The sequence below is a fragment of the Anopheles arabiensis genome, chromosome 2 (assembly GCF_016920715.1).
Source record: "Anopheles arabiensis isolate DONGOLA chromosome 2, AaraD3, whole genome shotgun sequence".
In the NCBI taxonomy this organism is placed as follows: Eukaryota; Metazoa; Arthropoda; class Insecta; order Diptera; family Culicidae; genus Anopheles; species Anopheles arabiensis.
This window is the reverse complement of record NC_053517.1, coordinates 24,742,718-24,765,198: the sequence shown is the minus strand read 5'-3', so window position 1 is coordinate 24,765,198 and position 22,481 is coordinate 24,742,718. Positions and strand designations below refer to the sequence as shown.

General features: G+C 43.7%; 1 protein-coding gene across 4 annotated transcripts; it reads left to right on the top strand.

Moving 5' to 3' along the window:
• The first annotated feature begins 3,111 nt into the window (after nucleotides 1-3,111).
• Nucleotides 3,112-20,783, top strand: LOC120893920 (high-affinity choline transporter 1). Of its 4 annotated transcripts, none has more exons than XM_040296152.1 (10): nucleotides 3,114-4,814; nucleotides 11,415-12,076; nucleotides 13,793-13,900; nucleotides 13,983-14,437; nucleotides 14,509-14,638; nucleotides 14,708-15,029; nucleotides 15,616-15,658; nucleotides 15,939-16,168; nucleotides 16,242-16,353; nucleotides 16,428-16,655. In XM_040296152.1, exons 2-10 carry the CDS (start codon nucleotides 11,911-11,913, stop codon nucleotides 16,653-16,655), a joined length of 1,794 nt encoding a protein of 597 aa, XP_040152086.1. In that variant the 5' UTR covers nucleotides 3,114-4,814; nucleotides 11,415-11,910. The 4 variants fall into 4 exon arrangements, with proteins under 4 accessions (XP_040152089.1, XP_040152086.1, XP_040152087.1 ...); XM_040296153.1 differs by having other exon boundaries at nucleotides 3,114-4,818; XM_040296154.1 differs by lacking the exon at nucleotides 3,114-4,814 and having other exon boundaries at nucleotides 11,911-12,076; nucleotides 16,428-20,783.
• Nucleotides 20,784-22,481: the final 1,698 nt, after the last annotated feature.

The following is a 22,481-nucleotide window of genomic DNA, read 5'->3' as shown; positions in this document are numbered from 1 at the left end:
AATTTGACGCGCTTGACGCAGCTGACAGCTGGTACCCAAGGAGCAAAACTCGTCCAAGATGCATACAAAGACATGTCACGCTTTTACAGTAAACTTTCAACTTATGCGTTACCTAGACTTGTGTTTGTAGGTGTAAGAATATGATAAGGTGAAGTTGGCGAGAGCAAATTGAAATTTCTCAATTCGACCAAACGGTTCTATGGGCTATGGTATTAAAATCTGAGAGACAAACACTTTGACAGAGTATATCCTATCCATGTACCAGAAATCCACGAAACGACCGCTCAATGTGGTCTATACGACTGAAGCTCTCAGCCTAAAAGGAATTTAAAAAGTCTTCGTTTAGCAGGCGATAAACTACTCGCGCATTCAAAAAAAAAAAAATATCAAAAAGCTAATGGCGCCATCTGTTGGTGGATTAGCTAACTAGTGGAGCTTTCCTCGCTTTGATAGCTTTCGCCTTTGCTCTGTACTGTTGTATGGTTTCGCATTGAAGTTATGCATTGCTAGAACTAGAATGGCGTAACAATTGTTTAAATAATAAACTTCAATGACAATCACCAGTTCACAAATCAGTGTGAATTGAGTAATGGTCGACGTAGTTGGTACCCGTCACAAGTGCCACAAATCCACTAAACGACCACTAAACGGCTTCTAAACGACTCAAGTTCTCTACCTAAACGGAATATAGAAAGACTTCGTTTAGCAGACGGCAAACGACTCATGCATTCTAAAAATAGCAAAAAAGCTGGTGGCGCCATCTGTTTGTGGTGTGGGATACCCACCCAACCAGTTGAGCTTCCTCGCTTGGAGGAGAGCTTTCTCATTTCCTCTGTACTGTTGTATGGTTTCGCATTGAAGTTATGCATCGCTAGAACTAGAACGGCGATACGATTGTTTAAATACTAAACTCCAATGAAAACCACCAGCACTGAAGCAAGTGAGATTTGAGTAATGGTCGTTGGTGTCGGTACACACGTATCTGACCACACGACCATTAATATAGATTTTTGCTGGGAAAGTTAGAAGGCTATATAGGTCATGATAAGATGAAACTTGCCGAAACTAGAGTTGGGCAAAACGCGCAAAAAAGCGGAACTGGGTCCAGACGATTCCAACAAATTTCGGACCCAGTTCCGAAGGGTAGGTTCAATCCGACAAGCCGGAACCGCCCGGAATCGTCCGGAATCGTCTGGAATCGTCGGAATCGTTGGAATCGTGCGGAGTCGTTGGAACCGTCCGAATATCCGGATTTCTATGGATATTTGTATTAGGTTATGCACTGAACAAATGACATGAAATGAAATGGAATTCCGACTATTCCGACTATTCCGACGATTCCGGACGATTCCGGTCGATCCCGGGCGATTCCAGCCGATTCCGGTCGATTCCGACTGTTCCGCCGATTCCGGTCGATTCCGATTGTCCGACGATTCCAGACGATTTTAGACGATTCCGGACGATTCCGGCAGATTCCGGACGATTCCAGACGATCCCTGGCGATTCCGACGATTCCGGACGATTCCGACGATTCCGGACGATTCCGGCAGATTCCGGACGATTCTGTTGGAACTAGCGATTCCTTCTCTCTGGAATCAGAATCGGAATCATACTTGCCGGAACCGGAGCGGAACCGTGGGTGCGATCCGCAGAACCCATCTCTCGTCGAAACACATTGCAAGAAAAGGATAGCAATATAATGATGTAATACGTAATACGCCATCTATTGATCAAACCAATGAAGCTGTGGAGCTTTCATTTTTTTCTATGGATATTCAATTTTCCAGTCGTTTAAGCTTAATCTGTGGCGCTTGGGATCCATCATTCATTTCTCATCAACTCCTATGTTGTTCATCGCAAGTGCGGCATGACTTCATTAAACCATTTATTACTCAGATCAATCAGGGTCAGATCTGCCATAGGTAGACAGGACAGCAGGACTTGCCCATCGTCAGTGGTTGAGCCAAATCAAAACATGTGAACGAATGAACAGTCGTTCGAGAGGAGTTGCATGGTGCTTTTACGAACGCATCAGCTCCTGTGGAATAAAATGAAGCTTATCACTTTGCATTAAATAAAATACCGTGAAATGAAAAAGATTTAACGTAATTACGTCTTATACTGGCGTAAAAAGCTATGAAATTCAAATAAAAAAATACGTTAAACAACCATGCGCCTCCATAACCAATCTTGCTTTTGTGTTTGTAACTAAGTATCGCCCAAAAAAGTTGTTCCATTCCTGTTTCAAACATTCCAGTTCAACCATTTAACCAATTTTTTTACCAGCTCAGAACATTACAGTTCATTCCTCGGCTTGACGTCATCAATGTAGAAAGCTCGACCACAAAAGCTCCCTGCTTAATGTTCTGTAACAAGCGCGCGCTCCATGCAAGCGGCGGTGGCGGGAGCAAACAATCGATTGTATGACTGTAAAAAAACACGTTCCGTTTCGTCTTCTGTTTACCTTCGTTTGTTCTGCCATGCTCCATGCTCGAGTGCATTGGCTTGTGTCATGGTTACAATATTCACGCCGGCATTAGTTCCGTTACCGTGTCCAGCTATTCTCGTTCTGGTCGCAGCAGTGAGTGAGCTTTGTGCGTTTGATTGCTAGGTGTTCTGGGCAAGCAAAACTGCATTCTTAATCCGTTATTTCCACAGAAAAACAAAACATTTGTATGTATTACCAGTTAATTGACATAAATAGCGTTGACAAAACATCCTGCTTGTTCCTATTCATATCCCGCACTGTTACATAACGACCATCGCGTGGTTCTATGCTCTAAGTGAAAGTTTTTCTTTACTATTTTTGCGTAGAGCTAGTTTCGTTAGAGCTAGATTGCTTGCATGCTTTTTTTTGTTTGTTTCACAATTTCACGTGTGTCGCTAGTGCTTTCTTTGTGTGTGTGCGTGCATGTGGGGACGTATGTGCTTACGTCAGCAAAGACGAAGATTATAGAGTGCAGGCGCTGTTAGCCGAACGTAGCAGGCATGGCGTTTCCTTCCATTTGACGTTGCTCGCACGATGTTGGGGTCCCTTTTGGTTGTCGCCTGTGCTCAGTTTCTCGTTCGAAATTATCTGTGCGTGTGTCACATAAATATGGCGGTGTGCATTAGGTACGTGTACATGTGTGTGTGTTCGAGAGAGTGTTCTCGGTAAAAGGTGTGGGTGCGCACGAATCAGCACCATTTCATTCATACAAATCACACACAGCTGAAGCGAAGAGACATTTGTGACAGAGACAGGTAGTGGGAGGAAGGGTGAACAGGAAATGAAAATGGATGGAAAGCTTGTTCTCTGCTGCTGGTGGCCTTTGAACCCCATGGTGCTGCCCAATGGAAGGACTCGCAGCTGGCACACACACAGACTTACGCGAAGAAAGCGTGGGTACTGCTTTCGTCCCCACAGCGAGCGAATGATGTCGCTCGAAACGCACGGAATGCTCAGCCAACGCCGTGCCAACAGGAGAGAGAGAGAGCCAGTGCCCGAGAGAGCGCGCTTTTCCGTGTGTGGCTTTCCGTCGGTGTAGCGCACGGTGTGAAAAGTGCTTGACCCGAGTATCGGTTCTGATGCTTACCGGATCGGATCGTTGCGTTCGTGGTCGTTCGAAGTAGACCTCTTCCAAGGAGAGAGAGTGAGTGAAGGAAAAAAAGCACACACACGCAAAAAGAAAGGAAGGTGCTGTGAACAAAACCAGCCAGCAGACACAGATCCTGGTGCATCTCGGTGGTGGGCACATGTGCGGGCTACGCTTCAGAACAAGAAATTCTCCGTCTCAGAAGACATCCCTACGGTGGGGCGATAGCTGTCCGTGCGGACGACAGTAGAGTGCAGGCAAAACCCACGGCCAGCCACTTTATCGCCTGCCAGTGTCCAGTGCGTGTGAGTGTGTGTGCGTGTTTGTGGTGGTGCTTTTTTGCCTAGCCCCGAAAAACCCTCCGCGGGGTGGGGACACTATCTGCAGCGAACAGCGCGAAGGGCACACGTTACATTTTGCACACTTACCCCGAAGCAAACGCACATTCATCGAACCCTTCTGCAAGGCTTCTTCTCAGCACTAGCAGCACCAGTAGCACCAGCAGCAGCACCAGCAGCAGCAGCAGTTCACCAAGGAAGCAAACCATCACCAGCAATACATTCGCCCTAGATAAAGGGAAGAAACAATTGCGAAGAAAGTGACCGTGCATGTGTGTGACTAAGTGAATTTTAGGCCAAGGATGAATTCACAGTGACCCAAAGGACCACTACGGTACGTACGGTGGGGATTCAAGTGAGTGATTTCGTGCAGTGTGAATTCGAAATCCCTTTGGCGGTGTGAGAAGACAGCACACAAACGGCATACTAAGATTTGTCAAAAATGTTTTCCAACCACAAATCAAACGGTGAGCCACGATAACTGTGGAGCGCAAGCTCGAAATTCGCAGCTGTCGAAAGTTACGTGCTGTGGTGCACTTGGTGAGAACGACGGGTTTTCGTTGAGGCCAATCCTAATATCAACGTGCCTTTCCCTCCAGGCGTGTGTGTTTGTTTGAAAATATTTGAAAAGAGTGTATGGTGAAAAGTGATCAGATTAAGAAAGCAATCCGTGTGTTGTGCTGGTGTGTGTGGAATACGCGTAATCTCATCCAACTGCTGCTGCGCTTGTTTCTTTGCTCCTTCTCTTCCGCACTTCCATCACTGGGCCTACTGCGTCTAGCGTCCTTCAAGGTGCTTTCTGGCAGCATCCATAATTGTGTTGTGTGCATCACTTTGTTGTACCACTGGTTTGGAAGCGAACCCGATCCGACCACGGAAAAGCAAGCCAACGCACCAACTGGTAGGTAAGCTTATGCAAAAACAATTCTTAGTATGAGCAAGGATGTGCGTGTTTGTGTATGTGTGAATGTGTGTGTGTGAAGGCTGCGTTACATAACGCTTACTTTACATTCCTTCGCCCACAGGCAGTGAGTGACTGGCAACTCACCATTGTCTCACTATTGTGTGCTTTTCACCTCATCGCATAAGGTCCTGCATAGACCCTTTGGTTGGCATTATGATGGTTGTGATTGGGTTGTACGTTTCTTTTTAGTACAAATACTGACTGCTCCATTTATTACGTGATTCAGCTGTATAAAAGTATTATACATAAGCAGGGCATGTGTGCTTATTTTGGTTTTTAGGCTTTGAATAATAGCCAAAAAATGTTTAATTTATAGCAAGTGATTGCTTCGGTAATTAGGAGATTTAATAAGATTTTAAGTATAAAATAACTGTTGTCAAGTTACTACTATTCTACTCAAATGACTCAATAATAATACAAATTAAATACAAATCAAATATCTATTAAGTCTACAAGGATTTCTAAACATTTCTTTAAACCGTAACTTAGGAAAAGCCTTTTAGGAAAAGCCCGATAACTAAAATTTATTTAATGTCTTTTAGTACAAAGGGAGGAAAATCCAAATATCCCACAACGATGCCAGTAAGAAGTAGCTTGTTGTTTTCTTAAGTCTTATTGGTTTTTATCTTTCATTATCTCAATCGACTGATATAATACAACGTCTTTTGTTGATTCTACACTGTTCACGAATTATCGCAGGATGGGTCTCAGCTGCAATTAAGCACAAACAAAGTAGTATTTGCACAGCCTAAATGAGTTTTCTGTGAAAACAAGATGTATTACACCCGTACGTGCCGAAACGGTAAAACCCCGTGACCCGAGCTGGTGTGTGTGTGTGTAAGTGTATGTGTACATCGTCGTTTTATCGATTGTGTGCATTCAGCATGTGCGCGCGTGTACTAATTCTCGTTTATACCTCGGGTCTCGGCTACAAACACCGGCTCAGGAGTAGCTGCCTTTACTATCGTCTATCGCTGTCTTTTCTTCGTGTGTTCCACCGTTCCACGCCACACACTTACACTAACGCGACACAATCCCATACACATGTGCCTTCATGTGTTGACGTTAATCGTCCCCCCCCCTTCCCAAAAAGCTTCTTATTCACTGACCGCCCTCACGAATCGCTCTTTTAACACACGCACACACGCGCATCTGGTAAACATTCACGAAGTCTAATGGCGGTGGAAGAGAATAACTAGGAACTAGGTTTTGTATGCTCACTCGCGTCTCACTCACTTTTGCTCGCCATTTTCCATCACCTGATGGCACCCACAATTTCCCACGCTGGTCTCACACTATCCACCGTACAGCCGCGAAAAGCTCGGGCTGCCGAACGAGAGCAAAACTTGGTTCGATTGTGTATTGGTTGTTTGCTCGTAGCGAAGATTTTGACTCTCACCGGAGCCATTTGAGCTGGAGCCACCGACAGGGCATGATGTTAATGTTGTTGTTTGTATATGCCACCATACCAGCCTGCTCCGTGGCGGTCCCATGACTCCCTTTTACACGCCCCCCATCACTTCATCGGCGTTTTCCGCCATTTTGCGGACACGCCAAACACACGCGTGCTCACATCGTTTGACTATAAATAGAGAGCTCATAAAACTTAATTACTGATCGTGCGTGCATTTTGGGTGGAAAAATGGAGCTGAAATGGAGAGAGGGTGTGAACAGGGAGAGGAAATGTGATGCGATGAGCCAATACGAAACCACCAAAAGAGCCTTTTCAGGGGTCAGTTATTTGGCGTTTTCAGGGATGATTAAGAGCTTAGTGATTGTACTGAACAGTGATTTTATGTTACTGTTTATTGTTTAATTCAGGTACGAGAAATTTGTTTGATAGATCATTAAAACTAAATAAAAACGAAGTCCGCTTCAGACCAGTGGAGGCGCCTGGTTAATCAATGGATTTTCACATTAAACCTAATGTTTGCGTCACAAGGACTCAAAATCGATGGCAATATACTTTTTTTTGTTGGAAATTTTAATTCAATGCTTATTGAGTTGCTAAAATGTAAATTGATTTAGTGATTAAATGTTTATCTTGATTTGTGAAATAGTTTTCATATTCCATACATTAATGAAATTGTACACCAAACCAATTGTACCAAAAAACATAATAAGTTCAGCTAGCATGGTTCTTGAAAAGAGTCCACATTTCATTTGTCCAGACGTTTAATGCCGACGGTAAATTGTATTGTGAAAATACTAATTTGTTCAATCATATTGTTTGTGATGATTTGTTGATTATAACCTTTCCCGTTTTTTTTTACCTAAATTGTACTGCATTTTATACATATTGCATTACAATACTACCATTCAATGATAATGCTTACAAAGCACACATTGTACTTAAAAGTCACGTATTGTTTAAACCACGCGCAACTTCTGCAGCCCACACAAACCAATTGAATGACAATTCACGAGGCAAAGCTAACATAGTGGGAGCAGCAAGAGACCATCGTCGGCGGTGCATTATTCAACTGTATCTGATAACAATGCAATCTGATGTATGTAGCATTTCGCTCGCTCCTAGCAAACATTAAATCCTATGCGAAGCTCATATTTCAGATCAAATCAATCACTTACCGTAACGGAGAGCATTAGAAGGCTTAGCTTGACGCCCAGTCGTTCCGATGGAAATGTTTTCCTGCTTAAGAAAGATCTAGATTTAATACCGTTAAAACATCCGCTCGATACGTATAGCTCACGAGCACGGTGCAGCAGAAGCAATACGTCACCCGTACGATACGATGGAAAATTGAATTGAGAGAAGCTACCGCCCTTGCCTGCTGAACCAGCCAGCATGTTCGTTCGTTCCTCTTGAAACTGGCCCTCGAAATTGGGTAAAATCATTAAAATTGAATAATCTTCGATTACGGTCCGTGATATCCTGTCACTCACAGCCGACGTTGCTTGCACTTTGGTCGACCATAGAGACAGAAAGGTGGATATTTTTTTATATTCTTCTGCTCGATTTGTTTGTGTGAGCTTAATGTGGAATGGTATGTGGTACGGAATGGCGTTGATGACTAAATTGCTACCGCCATGGGTCGCTTCAAGAGTGCTCGCTTTTATGCGCCGTGCGAGCAGGCCGTGATGAGGGTGGCGTTCACTGCACACAAGCTCATTACCTTATTTCGAGGATTTACTCATTTAAATTTCAAATTGTTTCTATGCTGAGAGTGGTGGCGGTGGTGGTGGTGGTGAATACAAATAGATGTACGGATTGTGAGCTGAACGGTGTCTCGCAGGCAACGATATTCTAACGTTCTTGTTTGTCCTGATTCTATCTATGCTTGCATGATAAGCCAAGCAGCTTTTCATGGCATAATTTGTTTGTGCCGCGTTCGTGTGAGTGAAAGGGAGGAAAAATATGACAATAAATGCGCGCATAGACTCTCCCTTGCGCCTCTGTTGAATAGCTCAATGACCTTCAAATGTCCTTTATTTGTAGTACAACAATATAGGTGATGTGCAATCCATTTACTTACCCCTCGTTTATTACACAATTAATAGAATCTGTTGAAAACATTACAGTGGATCCACTAGTCTATCTAGCTAGCAAGATAATAAACTCTATTTGTTGGCACTTTATCAAAGCAACATGCTGTATGCAACAATTGGAGAGCCACTCTCTGCACACTTGGCACTGCTTCAATCCTGCATGACGTGATTGAATTAAATTGTTCAACACATTGTGCTCGGTGGATATTGCATGAAAGTGGTATCAATATGTGCTCTTAATGTAATGCACCCTTCTCCCTCCTTAAAATGTAATACATAATTTAAAAGGTTCTGTAATTGATTTATAAATCATTAAAATCATAAGTATGCTCTACATAGCTGTAGACTGCAAATAAATTTTTTCTTTCCCTCGCGCATCCTTTTTCATCAGCCTTTGCCCATACGAGCTCATGAACATGATTGGCGCGATTGGCGCTCAAAGCCACCGTACCACCGTGCACCAACTACAATAAAATACCAACGCGAGTCAGGTGATTTGAATGCCATCGTGAGCAAACGGTTTTATTATGCCTCAGCAGCGTATTGAAATCCAGCGTGCCCTAAAGGGAGAGAGCTATTTTGTGCAGTTGCAGGGATTTCCCGTGCAAGCCGTGCGGGGGGCCGTCCTGGCGGTGGAAGAGTGAGATGATGATAAAACATGCCTGAAAAGTTGTATCATAAATCATGATCGTGGGTTTTGGCCGTTGTCGCTGCCTTCATGCAAATCTTTTCAGCGTGGTTCAGGAGTGGTACAGGTAGGGGAAGGCTATATGTGGGAACCGTACTGAGAAAAGTGGTCAGACCTTGACGAATAGCGATGACGTTCTGCAAAGGTTCGTGTGGGGCAATGGGCATGGGAAAGGAGGCATCCAAAATCAATAAACCCAAGCAGGGCAGAAAAGTGCTACGATTTTCTCGATAATACATGCGCTAAGAAAGTCTTCGCGTGGTGTGCTGGTGGAGCGCCCGTTGGCGGCAAAACGGTGGGGCCAATTAAGGGTGCATGTGACGGTGGCGCTGATGATGTGTGTGCTAGATTAGGTAGAATGGATTTAAAGTCACATTAACTCACCACATGTTTAATGGCACTGATGGAGAAATTTGACATATTTATTTGAACGGACCAAATATCCAATATTGGAGTAAATACCCCTCAAGTCAAGGGACATGGTGAGGTCCAGTTTTTGTAGAATAAAAGATATTTCGTTAGAGCAGCAGCTGACATTCTTAATCATGGTGTGTATAAATATAAATTATCGTCATGTAAAGTCGGTTGTAACTTTGCGGGTCTCAAGAGAGCGATAAAAGAGACGTGCGGCTAATTGTTTAATATTTTATATTTATTGATTCGGGGGTAAGACAAAGGTTTTATTTGCGTTTTTTCATGTGAACTGCTTTTTCGACAAATGGGTAGATATGCATTTAAGGTTCACGATGAAGCAAGTAAACGAAAAGGTTTAATTTTAGTAGTATATGCAAGTAAAACTAATCAGTAACATTTGTTAGTATGGCTCCAACATTGAGGATGACTGTTTCCAATGAACATCCTTTCGGTTGGCTGCAGAAACAAACAAAGCAAGATCCTTCTTTCACGGGATTTGATTTAAGCTAACTTGCAAAAATAATTCTACGGCCTTGCTAGCTGCCTTCCGTCAGTTATCCGTAATTTTCGCAATGTCGAACGAAGACATGCGTTAAACCGGTCCGCTGGAATAGGATGTCACATCGAAATTCCGTCGTAATTCGCTTAAACTGATCGCATTGAGGTTTGGTGTCATTGCGTGATGCCGATGCAAAGCCAGTGGACGTAATCTTCGCTTCCTTATAAGTTTTTTCATGTTTCGCAGGTACTATTTCGTTGTTTGGCCTGTTGCAGCGATGTAGCGACTTTTCCTTAGGTCTTCATTTTCAGCATCATATGGAGCTTTTTGTCCAGGCTTTCTTTCGATGTTCTGATTGTTGTCTAACAGTGTCAAGATGTTATAGATGTCGGAACAGACTTATACGACTTCCGCACGAACTGCTGCACGAACTTCGGAACGAAGTTGCCACACGTGTTGGCCATCACGTTTAGAGTTCGACTGGTAGAGGTGGCATATTTTGGCTCTTGACTCAAGGGATACTAATATTGAACGTGCATTTAACGTTTTGTTAGTGCAGGTGCAGATAAACCCTTGAAAAATTGACTTTTTTCTACTTTTTGATGCAAACATCAGTCTTCGAAAGGCTCGAAAGGGGTGATATAAACACAAAGTTAGAGGAAGTAATTATCATTATCTTTTTATAGTTGAACATTGAATTTTAACTTTCTCTGATGGTTGCTGCAAATTGTTGAAGCAAACATTAATAAATTAATTTTACATTAATGATAAAGGAAGGGAATCATTAATGCAAACAGAGAAACAGTGATGGTTTTGAACTATGTTTACCATGCAAATATAACACCAGTCTTGTAATCATAATTGGCTTTAACTCGCTATCTACAATCTATTGTAGCGACCTCGACTGTACCACAATAGATGCAACGAGATCGACTGCGGAGATCTCGGCCGGCTACCATAGCAAATGGATTGAAGAGATAAGGGAGAGTGAGTAGCCGTGCGGATAAGAGCAACGACGAAGAGACGAAAAGATGCGAGAGTGAGTGCGGATTAAGAGCAACGACGAAGAGGCGAAAAGATGAGAGAGTGAGTGCGGGGTGCGAGGTGCGAGAGATCCAAAAGCACAGATCTTTCTATTATTCTTAGATTAGCTGTAGGACAAACGTGTGCGGTTTAGATTGGATAGGGTACAAAGGCTAGCTGCGTTAGGAAATAAAGTGTGTAATTGTTCTAGCTGTATAAGTGGTTTTTTGGTTCGTTTTGGGTGCGGTAAATTTAAGTGCTAATTATTTGTTGTTTTTTAAATAGAGTTGTTCTAATTTACGGTTCACTATATATTCCATTAATTTATTTTTCATATTGCACGTCCATCGATGCGAGTATATCCTTTAATCAGCTTTCAAACTTTCCATTTCCACTTTCATTTCAGCTCACCGGTGGCTGGCTGAAGAACGAACCGAAACAACGATCCGAGACTGTGCGATATAAATAAACAAAAACCCACCGCCGGAAGTACAGGCCGCCGGCACACGTCTCCGGCAGCGAACGCGTACACACATAATAAAACGCCATGTTACGTCAAAGCTAAGGTGTGCGAAAGGAAGCGCGTGTGTGCGGAAGAAGAACATAAATACATAAATAAAAAAGAACACCGCCAAACGAAAGCACCGGCACGACCAACTTTCGCCAGTGTCAAGGACGTTTGTCGTTCTTGTCCAATCCGGTAGATTTGCGTCTTTGCGTCCAAAGCGTAGGCCCACGCCGGACAGCAGCTCGACCCACACTCGGTGGTAGCGATATCAAGCGCTTGTGATTAGGCTGACATCCAGCGGCGCTGTCTAAATCGAGTCTCGCAACCCGCACTCACCAAACAGTCCGCACTAGCCCGACCAGCAGCGCGGGGCACATCCCGAATACGCGTCAACATGATTAATATTGCCGGTGTCGTCAGCATTGTGCTGTTCTACATCCTGATCCTAGCGGTCGGGATATGGGCGGGCAGGAAAAAGGAGTCCGGAAATGATTCCGAGGAGGAAGTGATGCTGGCCGGACGTTCGATTGGGCTGTTTGTCGGTATTTTCACCATGACCGGTAAGTGGCGGGGCTGGGTCGGGGAAAGGGTGGCGCGAGATGGTTTCATGGAGTCTTACCCGTGCGTACAGTGTTCGCTGGCAAGAATACGGAGCGATGTGCTGAGAAACTGTTGGGTTTTGGGGCCGAAAGTATGAACTGTGCCGCACAATAAATCACTCTCGCAGGATAAATGTTGATAATGTTGGCGTGGTGGGAAAGGTTGCATCATTTACTGCTGGAGCTCGGTGGCAGTAAATGGTTTCGTAACAAAATGAAATCGTTGCGCTTTACGCGGGTGTTTCTTTCATTTTGGAGGTAATGCGATACATTTATCTAACGTTTAATTTTGCTTGGATGGGAGCATTTGTGGCTTGCGTTTCTTAAGATAATAGAAACGCTATAATACAGTTCCTGTAGTCCCAGAGCGATAAAAAAAAATCTTAACTAGAAAAGAAATTACATAAACAAGTTTTGTTTTTAATTGAATAACAAAGATCGAGAAAAATACCTCAACCATTATAAATTGAGCTACTCTCATGTTAGTGTTATTGGAATAAATTTACCAATAAGCATTAGTTTTTTTAGTGGAAATAGGCATTTTGCTGAAATTATGAAAATAATATACTTATTAATAATAATAATATTTAAATAATATTTAAAAATAATATACTTAATTATTTTTAAACATTTTTACTTTAAATAGCCATAATCTTTCAAAAAACCACTCCTCTTTGCACAACTCAACATATAATATAATTATTTGCTTCTGTCTGCACCTTGTTGTCAGTTTTCTATTGGAGTGCAAGTTATGACTAGGAGATTAACTTAACAAACGGAACATATTTAAAACTCAACTGAATATTACAGCTTGTTGGATATGTAACGCGTCTTACTCATTCTTGTGTACAAAGTTTGGGTCTAATTAATTTCTTGCTAATCTAGTGCATTTTGAACAATTTATTACTTTGCTGGGCAACTGAATTTTAGTGCATTTTTCATAAATTTACCAACAAAAGGCAGGGATTTATGTAACTCATTATTGTGAAGATAATTCAAAACTCTAAAATATGATAAAATCATCCAAACGGACTATTTTTGATGATTTAAAGACTATTAAATTGACTATGACGTGTGAAATCGTCTATTTTCTGTATCTATAATGGAATAATGGTAGTAAATGCCAAGGTACAATTACTTTTTGTAAATGAAAAACGTTTGTGAGTAGGTGTGGTAGAAAAGCCGATTATTTCGAAGTTCTATTGTTAATTCATGGCATTTTTGTTCCTAAAACTCAGTGCGTAATGTGGACAAACTTATGAAAAAATGTATAAATTCTGGTATAACAAAAAGTTGAGAAATGATTTGCTCAATGTTAAATAATAAATAACCCCTACAATCATTATTAGTACATTTACCATGTTGTAAGTTTGCGAAGTACAAACTATATAACGTTTGTACGTGGATGAACGTTTCAGCTGGCTTAGGAGTACTTAGTCACTTACTTAGGAGTGTCGAACGTCAGCAAATGCAACTTCTAACAAATCAACTCACGTACAACTTCCACGTGCTCATGGTCATGAATTCCCTTATACGGAGCTTGGCGGCATAGAGCTCGCTCACAACACTCACACTCAACATTTCTCCGTCGTACAGTGTGGGAAGTTGTGCGCCATCGTTTTATTACCAAGCTTTATTTCATTCCCTAACCGCTTTGTTGCCCTCCTTTCCCAACAGCGACCTGGGTCGGTGGCGGTTACATCAACGGCACGGCGGAAGCCATCTATACGTCCGGGCTGGTCTGGTGTCAGGCACCGTTCGGCTACGCGCTCAGCTTAGTATTTGGTAGGCTGATAGCATCATCTTCACAACACACACACACAAGCACTTGACGATAATACGCCGGCTTGGTTACGTTTCATTGCAGGGGGCATCTTTTTCGCGAACCCGATGCGAAAGCAGGGTTACATCACGATGCTGGACCCGCTGCAGGACAGCTTCGGCGAGCGGATGGGCGGGCTGCTCTTTCTCCCGGCGCTGTGCGGCGAGGTGTTCTGGGCGGCGGGCATTCTGGCCGCCCTGGGCGCCACCCTGTCGGTGATCATCGACATGGAGCAGGAGACCTCGGTCATCCTGTCGGCGTGCATCGCCGTCTTTTACACCCTGTTCGGGGGTCTGTACTCGGTGGCGTACACCGACGTGATACAGCTGTTCTGTATCTTCATCGGGCTGTGGATGTGCATCCCGTTCGCGTGGGCCAACGACCACGTCAAGAGCCTGTCCTCGATGGACGTCGACTGGATCGGCGAGATCGGCGAGGGCTACACCTGGTTCTATCTCGACTACGGACTGTTGCTAATCTTTGGCGGCATACCGTGGCAGGTACGGTTGGTCGATGTCGATGGGAGCACACCCGTGTGCTGAATAGTAAATGGTCTCCATTTCCCTTGCAGGTCTACTTCCAGCGTGTACTTTCCAGCAAAACGGCCGGCCGCGCTCAGATCCTTTCCTACGTGGCTGCGTTCGGCTGCATCCTGATGGCCATACCGCCCGTACTGATTGGTGCCATCGCCAAGGCAACACGTAAGCCCAACCCCGTGCAACCGAACGACCCAACGACCCGCCGATAACTTACCGCCCATTTTCTTGCAGCTTGGAACGAGACGGACTACAAGGGCCCGTGGCCGCTGACGACGCAGGAAACGAGCATGATCCTGCCGATGGTGCTCCAGTACCTGACGCCCGACTTTGTGTCGTTCTTTGGGCTCGGGGCCGTCTCGGCCGCCGTCATGTCGTCGGCCGACTCCTCGGTGCTGTCCGCGTCCTCCATGTTTGCCCGCAACGTGTACCGGCTGATCTTCCGGCAGCGTGCCTCGGAGATGGAAATTATCTGGGTCATGCGTGTGTCGATTCTGGTCGTCGGCATCCTGTCCACCATTATGGCGCTCACCATACCCTCGATCTACGGCTTGTGGTAAGTGTTTCCACAGTCCTTCCGTTCGTTCGATGAGCTGGTGCCGATGATGGTACAGCATTCGATTACTGCGCCAAAGCACACTTGGTGATACGCTAATTGTCCCCGTTTGTGGGTGGAGGCGCATGCTGCAACGTTCCCGTACCCCGTAAGTGTTTGTAAGCGATACGTGACCTTGTTATGGAGCACTTAGTGTGCTTGGTAGCAGCACTTTGTCGGTGAAGACAGTAGCGCATCAAAAGCGTTCTTCTAGTTGTGGAGCACTAGCAACGCTATTCCGTTGCCGCTGGTGCATCGACGATGGGAGGGTGCTGAATGCTAATGGAAGACAAAATTGGGTCGATTTTTCAAGCACATTTTCTGCTCAGTATATTGTTTCTCCCGCTTGAAGGACCATTTCGGGTTCCAAGTCCTGGACGCGATTGAAGGCGTTACGTTGAACAATCGCGTTATCCTCCTTCGTCTATACTGGCAAACCGTTTTACCGCCGAGAGCCGAATAGATTGAACCATTTATCAATATTATCCTTTTTTTCTTGTTGTTCTTCTTTCTCGATTTCATGTTCGTGAACTATCGCCATGCGCAGGTCAATGTGTTCCGACTTGGTGTACTGTATTCTCTTCCCGCAGGTAAGTGTTATGCGAGGAGCTTTTGTGCTTTTGGCGCTAGTCCAATATCACCAAAATCGATGGGTCATTTGCGGGGCGGCTGTGGTTCATTCTTCTTTCTTGATGTTGTAATTCGAACCGACACGATGTTCTGTAACAGAATGCTAAATTATGGTCATTTTTTATGTGTTGTGTTCCTAGAAGACTATTATCCTACCGATTGTTGGGACATTAACTGCCCATGTTTGGACAAATCATGATAAATTATGTTTAATGCCCTGCTTTTGCTATCCCATGGCAGCTTTTGATGGTGGTACACTTTAAGCACCATTGCAACACATACGGCAGCTTGGCGGCGTACATCATCGCGTTCATGGTGCGACTGTCGGGCGGCGAGGCCATGCTCGGACTGCCCGCCCTGATCCACTATCCGGGCTACAACGAGGAAACCAGCACACAGATGTTTCCCTTCCGAACGATGGCCATGATCATGAGCCTGATCACGCTCGTCGGAGTGTCCTGGTGGACGAAGTAAGTAGCCACCGTCCTGCGCCAGCTCCAGCTCAATGCTTACACTCCTTCATATCCTCCCCTTTGCTTCCAGATGGGTGTTCGAGACGGGCCGGCTGGCACCGCACTACGATTACTTCCGCTGCGTGGTAAACATACCGGAGGAGCTGCACCGTGTCGGCGAACCGTCGGATTCGGGCGAACAGGTGAGCTAACAGCTTGCCCACCCATTGCACCGATCCTTTAATAAGTATAATCCTTTAATTTCCTTCTCTTGCAGCTCTCGGTAATGGCGGGCGGTATGACGCGCATGTACGGTGCGGCCACCATGGTCGGCAAGGACGAGCGAAACGGGCGAATAAATCCGGCCCTCGAGCCGGACGACGATCTGCCGGTGGCGGAAGCGCAGCGACAGATGCAGCAATCCGCGGGCGGAGGCGGCAGCGTCGCGGCGCAGGGCGGCGTCGTCCCCGGCACTGGACCGGCCCAGGGCCATACGGCCTTTTGAAACGCGCCCGCCGGGTCCGGCGTTCGGTTTGACTGAACGGTTTCCGCGTCACGGCAGGGGACGGACTAAGCGCATGTAGAACGCATTAGGTGACTTTATTCGCGTGCAGTATTTGGAGCATGGTCTCCGCCCTTTTCCTCCTTCCCCCCTCCCCTCATATATTCCCTCGACCTCCTCTTACCTTCATTCTCCTTCTCAGTGGAGGAGAAGGGATGGATATAAAGTGACGAATTATCAGCAAAACTCAATACATATCAAGAAACAACCAAACAAGACCCTACGAATGGTGTAGTATTAAAAAGTATAGTAGCAATTAAGTGGAATGAAGTGGCGAAGAGATGCAAGAGATGTGATTTCGAAAGGCAAAGCAAACACACATACGTAGCTAAAAAGGAGAATGGAACAAATGACAAAGTGCGTGTAACGAATACATATCAAATCAAATCACTAGGAGCGAACTCTAGCTACCGAAAGGGAAGCTACACGGCGGAGGAAAGCCAACCACCGTTGCGTTGGGATGCATGTTCACGAGGTAACCAATACATATCAAAGTACCCTGAAGCTGCAGGAGAATACAACCTATATAGGGATAATACTATACATACATTAACGAAAGCAAGCAACTAGTAAAGATTATACTTACCTATCACTGTTAGTTGGTTAAACGCGCCACCCCCCCCCCCCCTTTACCCGAAGGAAATGTGAAGCGGCGCAGTGAAAGTGTGGTTAAAATGTAGCAAATTTTAATGACCTGTTAGTGGCGGAAGTGGGAAAGAAGCATGTTGCACGATAATATGATTAACTTACGTTATGTTGCCTCACTCCTAACCCAGATTTCTTTTCGCTGTGCGACCAAACGAAAAGGTTCGTAGATAGGTATTGTGAATCGTGTCGGCTGGCTGAAAAGTGGATAGTTTCGTCAGTCGCACTGTTGTTGAATTTGCTTTTTAGTATCTTCTCAGAAATGGATAAGCTTTAAAAGTTTTTAATCAGTTAGTAGTAGTACACAAAAGAGGGGAAATTACGAAGCGCAAATCGCTCACAAATACCAACGAGGCGAGAACGAGCTGATGGGACGAGAGATGGAAACTGTTACGCTTTGTTGTGCAGATATCAGCAGATTCAGTATATTTATTGTTTCCTTTTGTAACACCACATACTTTTTGTGTTCTAATATTCTACCGTACTGTTATGGTGCCGAGTTCAGAGAGTTTAGTGTACGTGGGACGAGGCAGCGCCGCAAGCATTTGGACGGTGAGGTAGAAAGTTTGGTGAGGGGAAAAAGCCTGTTGACTGTGACTGGAGTACTGTGAACCGCAGAACCTATAGAACTGATACTTTAGTCCGGCAGGCGGGTAGAAGCACAGGAGGGAAGCAAAAATCCCCAATCAAAAGCAAACACATATCATAAGCGTATCCTGAACAACTACAAACGAGCGGTGTTGCATTCCACTGCAGCATATCCAATGATATTACTAGTGAAGGCGATATACATATATACATACATATATACACATCTATATATACACATATGAATATATATATACATACAAAGTCTGCTGGAAAATGGGTGAAAACTCCCATTCTAGATTTCTAGAGCCGTAGGCAGCGTTAAAGGAAGGAATACGAGCAAACGAAAGACAAAAAAAAATACACACACAGCAAATCATTCGTCGATTCGACAAAGCATTTTGCGTTATGTTTTTGACTAGCTAGAACGATGCATGGTTGAATGAGATTCTTCTGCATCTGTCTATCTGTCATCGGTGGAAAATGCATGGTTTGTTTTACTCTCTCTGTTTCTCGAAACCAGCTAAAGTAGAAATATAAAGAAGCTGTTTTAATAAAACTACACGAAAACTGGGATTAAACTGCAGCGGCCGCAGCGGCAATAAGATAAGACAGAAACTCGAAACCCACACATATCAATGTGAGACCTTCCAGGCGTTCATACCCAACCTTAAAAACGACTCTCTCTCTCTCTGCTTTCGACGTTGCAAAAGAAACACGTGTATAGGAAGTAAGCAACGTTCGAAAGTATCCATTTATATCGAATCGTTCTCTTAATGTGCCTCCCTTCTTCCACGGATTGGTAGACTCTTGATAGGACCGTCCACCAGCAAACAAAACGAAACAAAGAAAAGCCCATTTGTGAGCCTGTAAGTGTCCAAGGACCAGGCACCAAGGATCGGTGTGTTGTGTTTTGAGGTTGTAAAACAAAATCCCCGTCACGAACTGTACTAAATGACAACTTACAAGTTTTCTTTGCACAAATGCTGCCCACTTCTTTTGGGGGTGACTATGAATCAATTCAATTGCCGTGTTTCTCGCTCTTCTATCTCGCTGTATTCGGTTTCATGTTCGATTCTCATGCATGTTGTTGTTGGACCAGTTCAACCCGTTTGCTCCAACAAAATCGATGTTGTTGACGCTTACGCTTTATGAGATATCGGTTGCATATCTGAACCCGCTCGGAGACATTTCCGTTCCAATCCGTGTCCCACTTTGCGCCCCATTGACTGTTTTCCCTTTCTTTTGCGTGTGTTTAAACTTTTACTGGCCCGAGGAAACTTTAACGAAGAAGAGGCTAAAAACCAAAAAAAAACAGGGATACAGAACAAACATGCTCCCACAAAAACACTCCCCCGAATCCCCTTCTTGTTAGATTGTTGATTGAATGCTGAAATGAGAAACTATATACTTAAACTAAATTAAAGGTAAACGATAAAGCAAACGTTACAAATGTTGTTCTTAGCTGTGCTACTACTTAATATAAGCGTACATTTGATTGCAGACCACTGGAACATAACGCTGGAATGGGATGAACTTTGTTTGACAAAACTGTTTCCACTAAATTGTTGAGCTCTGTTGGGGTTGGGGCTGAAAAAGCTGAATGTGAAGAAAGCACGTGGAACATGACAGCATGACAAAAACAAATAAAAAACTACAATTAAAAATGACACATTACTGTAAGGTGAAGAGATGAAGTGATTGGTAGGAAATGGAAAAGTAAAACGAAACTGCAAGCAAACCAAAATTACTTAAAAACGTACAATAGCAGACAAAAGAAAGAAAGAAAGAAAGAAAGGAAAACAAAACAAGCAAATAAACTCATAATCGTTGTTAATGGGTAAGCATCCATCCGAAAGCGGGAAACTCGATACATATCGTACATGCCTATAAATAGCAGCATACACACATACAAAAACAACCACTCACACACATACACACACACACCAGTGTTAATAATAGTTGATTGTAGGGTTGCAAAGCAAATACCAAAAAAAATTAGGTGCATATAGTTAAAAAATTGCGCCAAGCGTTACGCAAAACCCCAAAATACTGCAACACGCTTTGGAACGAACTTTCGGACATGTGGGTAGCTGCTGTCAGTGAAGTGAAGGAATGGTAAAAATGCTGATGTAGTAACCAGCAACAGATGCATACATATCAATTGTTATCCGAGAGCTTCAAACACTAATAAACGTAACGGAAAACATAAACAGGAAAGATCAACTTACTAAACGCTTGAGTATCACATTTGTTTTATTGTTTTATTCACATTTTTGCTAGCTTGTTCGTACGATTATGTGATCTTGACTGTATCATTTTTAGCAGAAATTGATAAACTTTTCTTTTTAAGTTTAATTTATCAATCCCAAAGGAAGCATAATTGTGCTTCTTTTATTGTTTAGTATATTATCCTTTCTGAATGAAAGGTCCCTCGCTTGATAGTCCGTTACACGTACCACACAAAAGGAAAGCATTTATTGAAAGTAGCTAAAGGGGATGATAGTAAAAATAAAACCAAAAAAAAACATAAACAGAAAAATAGATGTACATGTACTTTAATAGAAGTTAAGCTAAGTTATACACAACATGTATGTAAATGTAGAAGAAAAACAAAAACAAACTATAAGAAAACACAAAAGTTTAAACTATAAAAAAGAACCCTAGAACGGAAGGACTGAGTCAGTAGGAATGATCAAAGCAGGCGAAAGGATAAAATCATTATCACGGAAGTGTGCATGTAAAAGTAACTTACTTGGTGAGCATCGGGGGTATGCCTGTGGTAAATAAATGTGTTGGTCAGTTCACATTGCGTTTGTGGATTGATTGTGGAATAAAGCAATTGTTTGATTCGTGCGTCAATGATCTTGTTTAATCTTTTTATCTTTTTTTGTTGATGCTGTTTTCCTATTTTTCTGTTAGTTGTATGTTTTGTTTTTGTTAAACAAAATAACATTTCTGGCATTTAGCTATGTTAACACAATTTACAAGGAAATATTTTGAAATTTTCTATTTCAATTCTCCCGTAGATGCTTCGCTGCGATTGAAAGGGGGAGTAATTTATAAAATCGTAATTTTGGATCTGTTTTGTAACATTTATTTTCCATTTTGTTCACTCGGTTGGAACAATTTTTTCTTCATAAATTCATAACTTCATAAATTGATCATAAATTGAGGTGAAAACTGATGCTTCCAAATTACTCATGTGCTTTAGCATTAATTAAGACATTTACTATGATTGTATTTGTGAAGCGTATGTAAATCCAACTGCCAATTATAAACCATGCGTACAAATACAGAACAGTCCAACAGCTCAAACAGTGGCCAATGCTCACCATTCGACCACCACTCACTGAACTTTAAATGCACCATAAACATCCACTTGAAGATGGTTCCTTTCAAAAGCAACTCTTAAAAAAAAGAACACCAATACCCCAAAAAAAAACGGCTTAATGGAATGATCCAGCTTCCTCGCGCGCAAAGCGTTGTGCGTAAACAGCATCCAACCCGCATCAACATCATCCGACGGCGTCAAGCAAAAAAAAAAGGAAACGGTTCACGGTCAATAACACCGTTCGAAGAGGGCTCGAGAGCGTGACCTACTGCGGGGCCTCTACACATCCATTCACTTTGCACTCGATATAGCCATAGCCTACTAATCGACACAAGGGGCAGCGCGGTTCGCATCGCATCTTCAGCTTATGGAGGAATCGCGGCACCAAGTGCTCTGGGCTCTTCATTTCACTTTTTGCAGCCCCACGTGCAAGAGAGGCTGTGCTTGTGTATGATAGAGAGAGAAAGAGAGAGCTGGACCGGGAAGCAAAGGGGTTAAAAAATGAAAACGATTACCCAAGAGAAGATCCAAACCAACCTTTATGCTTTCACAGCTGAACTGGATTACATTCGCTTCCAGATTGGACGCGTTACATGAGCCGATACGACTCTTCCGCTGCGGCCCAACAGCACCCACTCCCCCGTGATGTCTATTTTTGCATGCCCACGCTTTCCCTTACCCATTCCTTGCGCGCACCGCCACACGCAGCGGGTTGAAGATGTGCACTGTCAGCTCGCACGCCACGCAGTGATGCCACGTGTGAGGCGCAGTGAATAACCTCATTAGCATGCGCCATCCGTTGCGCTCGACGCATGCAGCAACTGCAGCCGCACGCCAGAGGGGGTTTGTTTCTTATCTTTTTTCTTTTGTCTTTCAGAGACTTGTGCTGGATGAACTTTTGTGTTTTGTTCAAAACAACCCGAAAGTGGAGCATTTGAGGTGCACGTTTGACTGGTGAATTTATCTTCATTTCAATCAGCTGAATGCTGTTACGCACTGATGCTGGCTGGTACGCACCGGTTTATCGCAATATGGGTCGTGGTTTGTGGTGTCGGGTGCAGTCGCTATCAGATCGTGTGCACAGCCCGCTGTGGACTAATCTAAGTTTCTTTTCGTTTTTTCGACAATCACTAAAACAATGTGCAAATTGCGCATAAATTGCACACAAGCTGCAGGTTTGCGCTCGAAATCGGTACGGCAAG